General features: G+C 42.9%; 1 protein-coding gene across 1 annotated transcript in view; it reads right to left on the reverse strand.

The window, feature by feature from the left end:
- Window positions 1-11668, reverse strand: part of GUCA1B (guanylate cyclase activator 1B) — a 28106-nt gene extending 16438 nt beyond the window's left edge. Inside the window, exon 1 of the mRNA XM_077299495.1 lies at window positions 11395-11668. Within this exon, the coding sequence (XP_077155610.1) occupies window positions 11395-11595 (201 nt within the window). The 5' untranslated portion in view covers window positions 11596-11668. The remainder of the gene's footprint in view (window positions 1-11394) is intronic.
- Window positions 11669-12101: the final 433 nt, after the last annotated feature.

The raw sequence follows: 12101 nt of genomic DNA on the forward strand, positions 1-12101 counted from the left end.
AGTCAATTCAAGACAACTAGCACAAGTGACCATCAAATGCGGCATATAGCAAGGTGATGCACTGTCCCCATTGCTGTTCTGCATAGGATTGAACCCCCTCAGTCAGATAATTATGGAGTCTGGCTATGGATACAAGTTCAAGAGTGGAGGCACCATCAGCCACCTCCTCTACATGGTTGACATCAAGCTGTATGCGAAAAATGAACGAGAAATCAACTCACTGATCCACCTGACAAGAATTTACAGTGAAGACATCGGGATGCCATTTGGACTCGAGAAGTGCGGCCGGTTGGTAATAAAGAGAGGCAAGGTAGTTAAGACTGATGGAGTGGAATTACCAGCAGGGCACATAGCAGATGTACAGACATGCTACAAGTACCTCGGCATCCCACAGGGATATAGTAACCATGATGAGGAGGCAAGGAAAGCAGCAACATCCAAATACCATCAAAGGGTAAGACAGGCCCTGACGAGCCAGCTCAATGGGAAGAATAAAATCTGCGCCATCAATACATATGCCCTGCCAGTTATCAGATACCCTGCTGGCATAGTGTGCTGGCCAAAAGAAGAGATGGAAGCTGCAGAGGTGAAGACACGAAAGCTCCTCACAATGCATGGAGGTCTCCACCCTAACTCTAACACACAAAGAGTGTATACCAACAGAAAGGAGGGTGGTCGAGGCTTGATAAGCATCCAAGCCACCATCACGGATGAAACAAGGAATATCCAGGAATACATCAGGAAAATGGCATCAAAAGATGAGATGCTGAGAGAAAGCCCAAGGCAGCAACAACAACAGATCTGGAAGGAAGAACAGGAACATGAAGCATCATGGCAAGACAAGCCGCTGCATGGGACATACCATCAACAGATAATGGAGGTGGCTGACATGGAGAAATCCTACCAATGGCTGGAGAAAGTAGGACTCTGAGAGAGCATAGAGGCACTAATCATAGTGGCACACGAGCAAGCACTAAGTACCAGATCCATACAAGCAGGATCTACCACACAAGACAAGACCCAAGGTGCAGACTATACAAAGAAACCTCAGAACCCGTCCAACACATAGTGGCAGGATGCAAAATGCAAGCAGGAACAGTGCATACCGAACGCCACAACCAAGTAGCGGGGATTGTATACAGGAACATCTCCACAGCATATGGGCTAAGTCCCGCTAAGTCCAAGTGGGAGACCCCCCAAAAAAGTGGTGGAGAATGAAAGGGCTAAAATCCTGTGGGACTTCAAGATCCCGACGGATAAGCAGGTGTTGGCTAACCAATCAGACATTGTGATAGTCGACAAGGATCAGAATTCAGCAATGATAATAAATGTGGCAGTGCCAAGTGACAGCAACATCAGAAAGAAGGAATACGAGAAGCTGGAGAAATACCAGGGCCTCAAAGGAGAACTGGAGAAAATGTGGAATGTGAAGGCAACAGTGATTCCAGTGGTGATAGGAGCACTTGGAGCAGTGACCCCTAAGTTGGAAGAATGGCTACAACAGATCCCAGGAGCAACATCTGAGCTCTCTGTCCAGAAAAGCGCAATGCTGGGAACATCTAAGATCCTGCGCAGCACTCTCAAACTCCCAGGCTTCTGGAAGAGGACCCGAGAATGAGAAATGACAACAAAGACCACTCCCATGGGGGCTGAGAAGAAAGGGTTTTTTTTGTTTATATATATAAATATACACTACCGTTCAAAAGTTTAGGGTCACCCAGACAATTTTGCGTTTTCCATGAAAACTCATACTTTTATTAATCAAATGAGTTGCCAAATGAATTGAAAACCTAGTCCAGGCATTGACAAGGTTCCAAAAAAAGATATTTATTTGAAATAATAATTTTTTTCCTTCAAACATTGCTTTCGGCAAGGAATGCTCCCTTTGCAGCAATTACAGCATTGCAGACTTTTGGCATTCTAGCAGTTAATTTGCTGAGGTAATCTGGAGAAATTTCACCCCATGCTTACAGAAACCCCTCCCACAAGTTGGTTTGGCTTCATGGGCACTTTTTGCATACCATACGGTCAAGCTGCTCCCACAACAGCTCAATGGGGTTGAGATCTGGTGACTGCACTGGCCACTCCTTTACAGATAGAATACCAGCTGCCTGCTTCTTCCCTAAATAGCTCTTGCATAATTTGGAGGTGTGCTTTGGGTCATTGTCCTGTTGTAGGATGAAATTGGCTTCAATCAAGAGCTATCCACAGGGTATGGCATGGCGTGGCAAAATGGAGTGATAGCCTTCCGTATTCAAAATCCTTTTTACTTTGTACAAATCTCCCACTTTACCAGCACCAAAGCAACCCCAGACCATCACACTACCTCCACCATGCTTGACAGATGGCGTCAGACACTCTTCCAGCATCTTTTCAGTTGTTCTGCATCTCACAAATGTTCTTCTGTGTGATCCAAACATCTCAAACTTGGATTCGTCTGTCCATAACACTTTTTTCCAATCTTCCTCTGTCCAATGTCTGTGTTCTGTTGCCCATATTAATCTTTTCCTTTTATTAGCCAGTGGCAGATATGTCTTTTTCTTTACCACTCTGCCCTGAAGGCCAGCATCCTGGAGTCGCCTCTTCACTGTAGACGCTGACACTGGCGTTTTGCGTGTACTATTTAATGAAGCTGCCAGTTGAGGACCTGTGAGGTGTCAATTTCTCAAACTACAGACTCTAATGTACTTGTCTTGTTGCTCAGTTGTGCAGTGGGGCCTCCCACTTCTCTTTCTACTCTGGTTAGAGCCTGCTTGTGCTCTCCTCTGAAGGGAGTAGTACACACCGTTGTAGGAAACCTTCAGTTTCTTGGCAATTTCTCACATAGAATAGCCTTCATTTCAAGGAACAAGAATAGACTGTCGCGTTTCACATGAAAGTTTTTTTTTCTGGCCATTTTGAGAGTTTAATGGAACCAACAAATGTAATGTTCCAGATTCTCAACTAGCTCAAAGGAAGGTCAGGTTTATAGGTTCTCTAATCAGCTAAAACTGTTTTCAGCTGTGCTAATATACTTGCACAAGGGTTTTCAAGGGTATTCTAACAATCCATTAGCCTTCTTACACAGTTAGCAAACACAAAGTACCTCAAGAACACTGGAGTGATGGTTGTTGGAAAAGGGCCTCTATACACGTATGCATTATAAACCAGATGTTTGCAGCTAAAATAGTCATTTACCATATTAACAATGTATAGAGGGTATTTCTGAATCATTTAATGTTAGCTTCATTGGAAAAAACTGCTTTTCTTTCAAAAATAAGGAAATTTCGAAGTGACCCTAAACTTTTGAATGGTAGTGTATATACTGCTCAAAACATAAAGGGAACACTTAAACAATGCAATGTAACTCCAAGTCAATCATACTTCTGTGAAATGAACCTATCCAGTTATGAATCAACACTGATTGTGATTCTTGGAAATCAATTTCTCCTGCTGTTGTGCAAATGGCACAGACAACAGGTAGAATTGACAGGCAATTAGCAAGACAACCCCTATAAAGGAGTTGTTCTGCAGGGGGTGATCACAGACCATTTCTCTGTTCTCATTCTTTTTGGCTGTTGTTTTGGTTACTTTTGCTTTTTTCATTGCTCTCACTCCTAGAGTAGCATAAGGTGGTGTCTACAACCCACAGAAGTTCCTAAGGTAGTGCAGCTCATCTAGAATGGAACATCAATGCGAACTGTGGCAAGAAGTGTAGCTGTGTCTGTCAGCACAGCATCCAGAGCATGGAGCAGATATCAGGAGTCAGGCTAATACACAAGGGGATGTGTGGAGGGCCGTAGGAAGGCAACCACCCAGTAGCAGGTCCGCTACCTCCTCATTTATGCAAGTATGTACAGGAGGAGCAGTGCAAGAGCCCTGCAAAATGACCTCCAGCAGGCCACTAACATCCATGTGTCTGCTCAAACTGTCAGAAACAGACTCCATAAGAGTGGTATGAGGGCCCGACATCCACAAGTGGGTGTTGTGCTTACAGCCCAACATCGTGCAGGGTGATGTTTAAAACTGTGGGTATTGGGGAATAATCGTCTTGTCCTGGGTAGTACATTCCAAAGAATTGGCGCATCACATGAGAAGTCATGGAGACGGGAGTGGAAGGTTAATCTTAGGTCATTAGCAGAACAGAGGGCATGGGCATGGTTCAGTTGTATTGAGCGAAGCCAAGCACGTCTAGTCGTAAAGTGGTTGGGATTATGCATATCGTATGCTTGCACTCACATGACTGCCCGGTCTCGACACAGAGACAGGAGACTCCTGACAGCATTTTGTTTTATTAAAATAGCATTTTTATTATGTGATAACAGCAAAACCTAAAAAAACTATAGAAATCTGGTATCACTGCAATCTCACTGACCCAAAGAATAAATCCGCCTCTTCACTTATACCTCATGGTGAACAGCGCAAAGATAAAAATAAGAACTCTTCTTGTGCTACTGTCTACTTGTTCATTCTAACTCCCAAAAATCGGAAAAAGGCTCAGCTCTCATTTATCCTGCGTTCTCCGCTGATCACTTACATCAGAGTTTCTGTGTAAATTTCCCAGAACTGCGATTCAGACAAAACTGCGACGGAACCACTCACTTATAAGGCAGATCACTTTAGACTGGTCTTTTTTCCAGCCATGTCCCATCATTTTAGGCGTCATTTTAGTGCACATGTGTGGGTGACCACAGATCTGTGCATGCCTAAAAAGATAAAGACCACCGGAGCAGACGCCAAATGGAGTATGAAGTGACTCCATCTGCCTTAAGATGGGTGGTTTCGTTGGGGGTTTCCTCTGAATCGCATTTTTGTGGGATTTATACAGAATAGAACACAAGAACGTGATCCCAGCCTTATTGTGGAAGCAATTGAATAATGTTATGCACTCAAAATGTTACCAATGAAAAGCCTAATTTATACTGCCCAAAACCAGCCTCTACTCAGGTCCGTCATCTGTCACTGGAACTATAGGGGGTCCCCATGCTAGTGGTAGAACAAAGACTATGGAAAAGCTACATGGCTCCAACCCCTCAAATAAAATCCAGTGAATTCTGTGCTCCGAAATCCAAATGCCCCCCTCCTGAGCCCCACTGTGCCTAAACCACAGTAATCGGCCACATGTTTGGCATTATTGTAATGCAGAGATGGCACTTAATTTACGAGTGCCAGAAGCACAAGTTGGGCACAAGGTGGCACTACACTGTATGGGGTCACAATGTATGGGTACTAGACTGGCAGTTATGCAATTCTCCAGAATAAAACGTGGCATAGATTAATTCATTGAGAGGTGCAGTTTCTACAATTGGGTCACTTTGGGGGGGTTTTCTGCTGTTCTGGCACCTTCGGGGCTCCACAAATGTCACTCGCAAACTATTCTAGCAAAATCTGTGCTCCAAAAGGCAAATAGCGCTCCTACCTTCTCAGCCATGACGTGTGGCCTAACAGTAATTTCTGACAACATATGGGGTAGCACCACGTTCAGTAAAAATTGTGCAATAAATTGTGGGGTCTAGTTTTACCTATTAACGCTTGTGTACCTGACAAATTTGCGGCAAATACAAAAATTACATTTTTACCACTAAAATCTCATATTTCCATGTCTCAATGTCATAAAATTCTGTGAGGCACCTATGGGTTCAAAATACTCAGTACACCCATAGATGAATTCCTTGAAGGGTCTAGTTTCCAAAATGGGGTCACTTGTGCGGGACTTCTGCTGTTTTCACATGTCAGGGACTCTTTAAATGTGACATAGCTTTCACATTCTATCTTAGGCAAATAGCGCTCTTTCCTTTCCTAGCCCTGCCATAGACCACATATGGGGTATATTTGCATTCAGGACAAATTGCACGACAAATTATGTGGTCCATTTTCTCATATTATCCATTGTAAAAATGACAAATTTGGGGCTAAAACAACATTTTCTTGAAAAAAATGAAATTTTTCAATATGACTACCTAATCTTATGAAATTCTGTGCAGAACCTGTGGGTTAACAATGCTCAATGTACCCTTGGATGAAATCCTTGAGTGGTGTAGTTTCCAAAATGGGGTCACTTGTGGGAGGTTTTCACTGTTTAGGCTCATCAGGGGCTCTTCAAATGCGACATGACGCCCACAGACCATTCTATCAAGATCTGCACCCAAACAGTGTTTTTTCTCCACGTATGGGGTTTCAGCGTACTCAGGAAAAATTTCAAAACAAATGCTTTGGTCCATTTTCTCCTGTTACCCTTTTGAAAATAAAAAATGTGGGGATAAAAGTACATCTTTGGGTGTAAAATATGATTTTTTTTATTTTCACAGCTCTACGTTATAAACTTCTGTGAAGCACCTGGGGGTTCAAGGTGCTCGTGACACATCTAGATAAGTTTCCTAAGAGGTCTAATTTCCAAAATGGGGTCACTTGTGGGGGGTTTCCACTGTTTAGATTTATCAGTGGCTCTCCAAATGTGACATGGCGTCCGCTCTCGATTCCAGCCATTTTTGTGTTCAAAAAGTCAAACAGTGCTCCTTCCCTTTCGAGCTCTGCTGTGAGCCCAAATAGTAGTATTCCCCTGCATATGGGGTAGTGGCGTACTCAGTAGAAATTATACCAAAAAGTTGGGGGGGGCATTTTCTCTTGTTACCCTTGTGAAAATAAACAACATTTGGGTTAAAAGTACATATTTGTTGGTAGAATGTGATTTTTTTTATTTTAACAGCTCTAAGGTATAAAGTTCTGTGAAGCACCTGGGGATTCCAGGTGCTCATGACACATCTAGGTAAGTTCCCTAAGGGGTCTAGTTTCTAAAATGGAGTCATATGTGGGGGTTTCCACTGTTTAGGCACATCAGAGCTCTCCAAACGTAACATGGTGTCTGCTCTCAATTCCAGCCGTTTTTGCGTTTAAGAAGTCAAACGGTGCTCCTTCCCTTCTGAGCCCTGCCATGCACCCAAACAGTGGATTTCCCCCACATAAATTTTAGGGTCCATTTTCGCCTGTTACCCTTGTGAAAATAACAGATTTGGAGCTAAAGTAAATTTTTAACCGGAATGGTTAATAAACTTCTTGAATTAGTTTGGCCGCTCCAGTGTCAGTCTGTTCAGGGCTGAGGAGTTAGAAACAGCAACACTCCAAAGTAAGTGAGTGCTGCCAATCACCATGAGGTGAAGGGTGGCGTATTCAGGGGGTGGAAAGGTGTACTGAGCCCTTGGCTCTACAATGTGCATGCTCTCTCCAGATCGGGCCCCCCAATCTTCTTCTCACCAGGCCCCAGGGGCAGGAGGATTCTGCCTTTGCAGTCGACCCACATTCAGTTAAAATCTATTGCCATGCGAGCCCACATGGCAATAAAAGCCACCAATCAATCACAGGCTGGCAGCTGATGTCTGCGTGCACGTCACCGGTGTATGATGTCATTGTCATTCGCTGGCAAGTACTCACTTCAAATGGATGGAGGGGATGATGACGTTGGACCGCAGCCAGGTAAGGAGAAAGTTTTTTTTATGGAAAGCGGCAAGCCGCGATATGTTTGGGTGGCAGGATGGAGACACATGGATAATGTGTCTCCATCCTGCCCCATCTGTCTCCATCTTGCCTCATGATTCTGCACCATGTGACAAGGCGCAAGATCATGGGGCAGGATGGAGACAGATGGGGCAGGAACATGGGGCAGGAGGGAGACACATGGTGCAGAATCATGGGACAGATGAGGCAGATTAAAAAATCTTTTGGCCAAAACAAAAGCTGCTGGCTATGAATGTAATCTGGTAATGTTAACTGTTAATGTGTGGTTTTTGAGAACATGGTGCACAAGTGGAGTATTTCCAAGAGTGGGTGGTGGAATTGTGAAAGGTTCGAGGGGTGGAGGAGGAGCTGGGGTGGAGCCTGGGCGGAGTCTCAAGGTGGCCCGAAAATTTTGCCAGTATTGGTCTCTGAAATTCCTGGTGGCAACTCTGTTTGTAAAGAAGAGAACAGAGGCTCTAGTCACCAGGCCCTCGCCTGTCTGTCTGTCTTCCACACAATCGCTCTGGGACTCATGTTCTTACATAGCACCCTCACTGTGGCTTCCATTTTACAGGAGCCTTTTCTTTCTTTTTTTTCTTTTTTCTTTATTTTATTATATCACATCATATTCAGTAAATAAAGAGCCACACACAAACACCATCATTATTTAAGCCATCATAATTTAAACCACTATAACTCTTCCTCCCTCCCCAACCTGGATCAGAAAAAAAAAGAGAGAGATATGATAAAAAGGAAGGTGGGCCTAAAGGGTTCCACGTTCCCTCTATCAACTATATTCACCTCTGCCACCATGGCCAGATTTATTCACACTCAGCCACTTTACCCCTATTCCTATATCAAGTTTGCACATAATCTGTTATTTTATTCATCAGATTTTCCCGTTCCTTTATCATTGGTACCATGCAGGAGGATCTGACTCTAGTTATTAATACCCTTGCTAGTAGTAATAACTTCAAAATCTACTTAATTACCAACCCCATTTACAATCTAAGATCCCACTTGTAATAACATAGGGAGGAGAAAAATGTAATTTTCATACAAATAGTACATGACAGGACTTGTAGTGAAAAGAAAAGATCTCAGAAATTATGGTGAGGACTTGTGCTTTTTAGTAAATTAGCACTGTCTGCAGGATTATAACAGTCACCAATGAGTCCGGCAGTAATACCATTAGCAATCAGTCACAGTTTTTTAATGCTGCAGATAGTGCTTGCTTAAGGTACCTTCACACTAAGCGACTTTGCAGCGAGAACGACGACGATCCGTGACGTTGCAGCGTCCTGGATAGCGATCTCGTTGTGTTTGACACGCAGCAGCGATCTGGATCCCGCTGTGATATCGCTGGTCGGAGCTAGAAGTCCAGAACTTTATTTCGTCGCTGATCACCCACTGTCATCGCTGGATCGGCGTGTGTGACGCCGATCCAGCGATGTGTTCACTTGTAACCAGGGTAAATATTGGGTTACTAAGCGCAGGGCCGCGCTTAGTAACCCGATATTTATCCTGGTTACCATTGTAAAAGTTAAAAAAAACCCTACATACTCACATTCTGATGTCTGTCACGTCCCTCGGCGTCCACAGGGTTGACTGTGTCAGCGCCGGCCGTAAAGCAGAGCACAGCGGTGACATCACCGCTGTGCTCTGCTTTACTGCCGGCGCTGACACATTCAGTGCAGGAAGCTCTCGGCAGCAGCGCGTAACCCTGTGGACGCCGGGGGACGTGACAGACATCAGAATGTGAGTATGTACTGTTTTTTTTTTAACTTTTACTTTTACAATGGTAACCAGGGTAAATATCGGGTTACTAAGCGCGGCCCTGCACTTAGTAACCCGATGGTTACCCTGGTTACCCGGGTGCTGCAGGGGGACTTCGGCATCGATGAAGACAGTTTCAACGATGCCGAAGTCGTTCCCCTGATCGTTGGTCGCTGGAGAGAGCTGTCTGTGTGACAGCTCCCCAGCGACCACACAACGACTTACCAACGATCACGGCCAGGTCGTATCGCTGGTCGTGATCGTTGGTAAGTCGTTTAGTGTAACGGCACCTTTAGTCAAATGTTAAACAATAAGATTTTGTGTTAACCTGTGAGATCTTTTGTTCTGACTATAGGTCAGAGTGGTAAGAAACTAATCATTTTCCGCATCCACTCACATGTCATTTTTCGCCGATGTTTAAAGGGAACCTGTCACCAGATTTTCCCATATAAAATAGGGCCAGCACCTGTACGCCCTCATATATAGCATTATAGAATGCTGTATAAAAGTCCCCAATGGGCTCTCCCTAAAACAAAATATAGCTGTTATTATATTCTCCTATTCCTCTCATAATCACAGGCACTTTTGCAGTGAGATCTCAACTAACACATTACAGCAGAACTAACACATTACAGCAGAGCTAATGCATTACAGCAAAACTACATTTATTTTAAACCGTTAGCTAACGGGGGTTACAAATCAAAAAGGAACTGACTAGAAAAAAACCCAGAAAATTAGTTATTAAGATAGCTATTAACTTTTAATATGCCTAATTAAGAAAACGAAAGACAAACAACTAACATTGTGCACATCTAACTGTACTTTCTAAGTACATTCTGCAATAGAGTTCCCTAGACTCCGTACCTGCCTGCCAGTGGAGGTTGGCACCCTAAACAGATATATGAGTGATGACGCCCCCGCTCCTCGATGACTGACCCTGAGTGTCCTAAATGTCCCTATGCTCGTGAGTCACGCAACCAGCAGGCTCTCCCGATGCACAGGACAAGGCCAACAGGGTGCTTAAACAATGGTAGAATATAAACAGGCAAGTGGCAGACAAATATGCAGAGAAGAGTGAACTGATCAACATCAATAGATTAGCATATAAATAGAAAATGATATCTTTATAAGTACCCCCACTAAACTGTTCCCTGCTAGACCAAATCCTACCTGTCAGCGAAGGTTGGCACCCTACTTTTCAGCAGATAAGGCGCCCCCGCTCCACGACGACTGACCCTGGGAGTCCCTAGGATGAATGTACTTGCACCAGTATACTCGTTACTCGAGATTTTCCCGATCATTTATACAAGGAATAAATTATATTTCCATAGAACATCTTTGTTTAGAATAAAAATGGAAAAAAACTAACTGAATATATTTTGCAGTGAAATCGATTTGAGATGACAACCCATAATTGAACTGGTCGTCAAAGAGGTGGTCTTCTCAAGATGCTCAGTATGCATAATATATTTTGGATGGACGTGTAGAAATACCGCAATGTCTATAGATTAGGAACGTGATTAAAAATATGTTTCTCTCATTGCTGGTTAAAAAAAAAAAATTCATATGAGAAAAATGTGATTGGCCATATATGCTCAGATCAGACATCTCAGCTTCTGTAAGGAATTAGGAGCTACAGTGGGTTTCCAGTAATAATCTCAATGTCTTGGATGCGTTTAATCGCTTATCTGGTTTTAAACCCTATTTTACTCCACATTTATGTTAGATATCTACTTGCTTGTGTTCGGACTTGCTCAGATAACAGTATTATACATTTGTTTGGTGTCTGAGTGTAAAGTGGAGAGCACATACTGTATACAGCACGTGAACCAATGCTATCACTAGAGCTGTTCAAATGGAACTTTTTTCACATGAACATCCATGTGAAAAAAATTGTCAAATGCTCTACTGTGTTCTGTATTCTGCAGGAAACTCGCATATTCAAATCTATAAAAAAAAAATATGGATCCCATATGGATATATTCCAATTATTAACATAGGAAACTGTATACATACATTTTAAACTGTTGATGTATAAATACAGACATCACACGGATACAAATTAACAGACAGACCGATGACAATACGGATGAACATTAGACAATTTTTTTAGACGCGCGTCTGAAGCCTGGTCATAAGAGCGCTTACCCCATTTTTATCAAAGGCTCTGAACATGTGCTCCACATAGTCTGCTGCTTCTTGATTGTCCGTCACTCCAAAGAAACGCTTAAATTCATGCATAAAAAGTGTCCCACTAGGACATTCTACGACAAACTTCTTATACCATTCCTGGAGCTCCGCCACATCTATTTCCACCCGGTCAGACTCCTCACTGAGGTGCTGCCCCATCTTCAGAAATTCAGCACTTACACTTCTCAGTCTATCTATCCTTCTTCACTGAATGACCCTGTGACCTTATGTTTGTCTTCAAAAATGAGCCAATTTTAATATGCGTCCACCCATACAGCTTTGTTGCCCGGCCTCCACAGTCCACATTCCAAGTGTTTATTTCTTGTGGAATAGTTAAAAAAAGGAGAATAAAAGTCCAATTGTTCTTTTCCTCAATTTCCAAGAAAAAAATGCTTAAATGAACACCAGCTTTCTCATTCTGTGTATGTCAAAAGATTTCTGTAAAGTAAGATGAAAAATGTTCTGAAGATACTCAATTTCTTTAGAGTTCTTTTTTCTTACGTCGGATTGGATTTTGTAGATGTACATACAATCCACACATATTTAATATGTCCACCTGGTAGTGTGTTTCTTGACACATCCCTTGTCATTCATCTATAATAATAGATGACCATAAGAACAGAAATCCAAGGAGAAACTAAATTGTGTCACTATTAGAAATCAGA

This window comes from Ranitomeya variabilis, chromosome 3 (assembly GCF_051348905.1).
Source record: "Ranitomeya variabilis isolate aRanVar5 chromosome 3, aRanVar5.hap1, whole genome shotgun sequence".
Lineage (NCBI taxonomy): Eukaryota > Metazoa > Chordata > Amphibia > Anura > Dendrobatidae > Ranitomeya > Ranitomeya variabilis.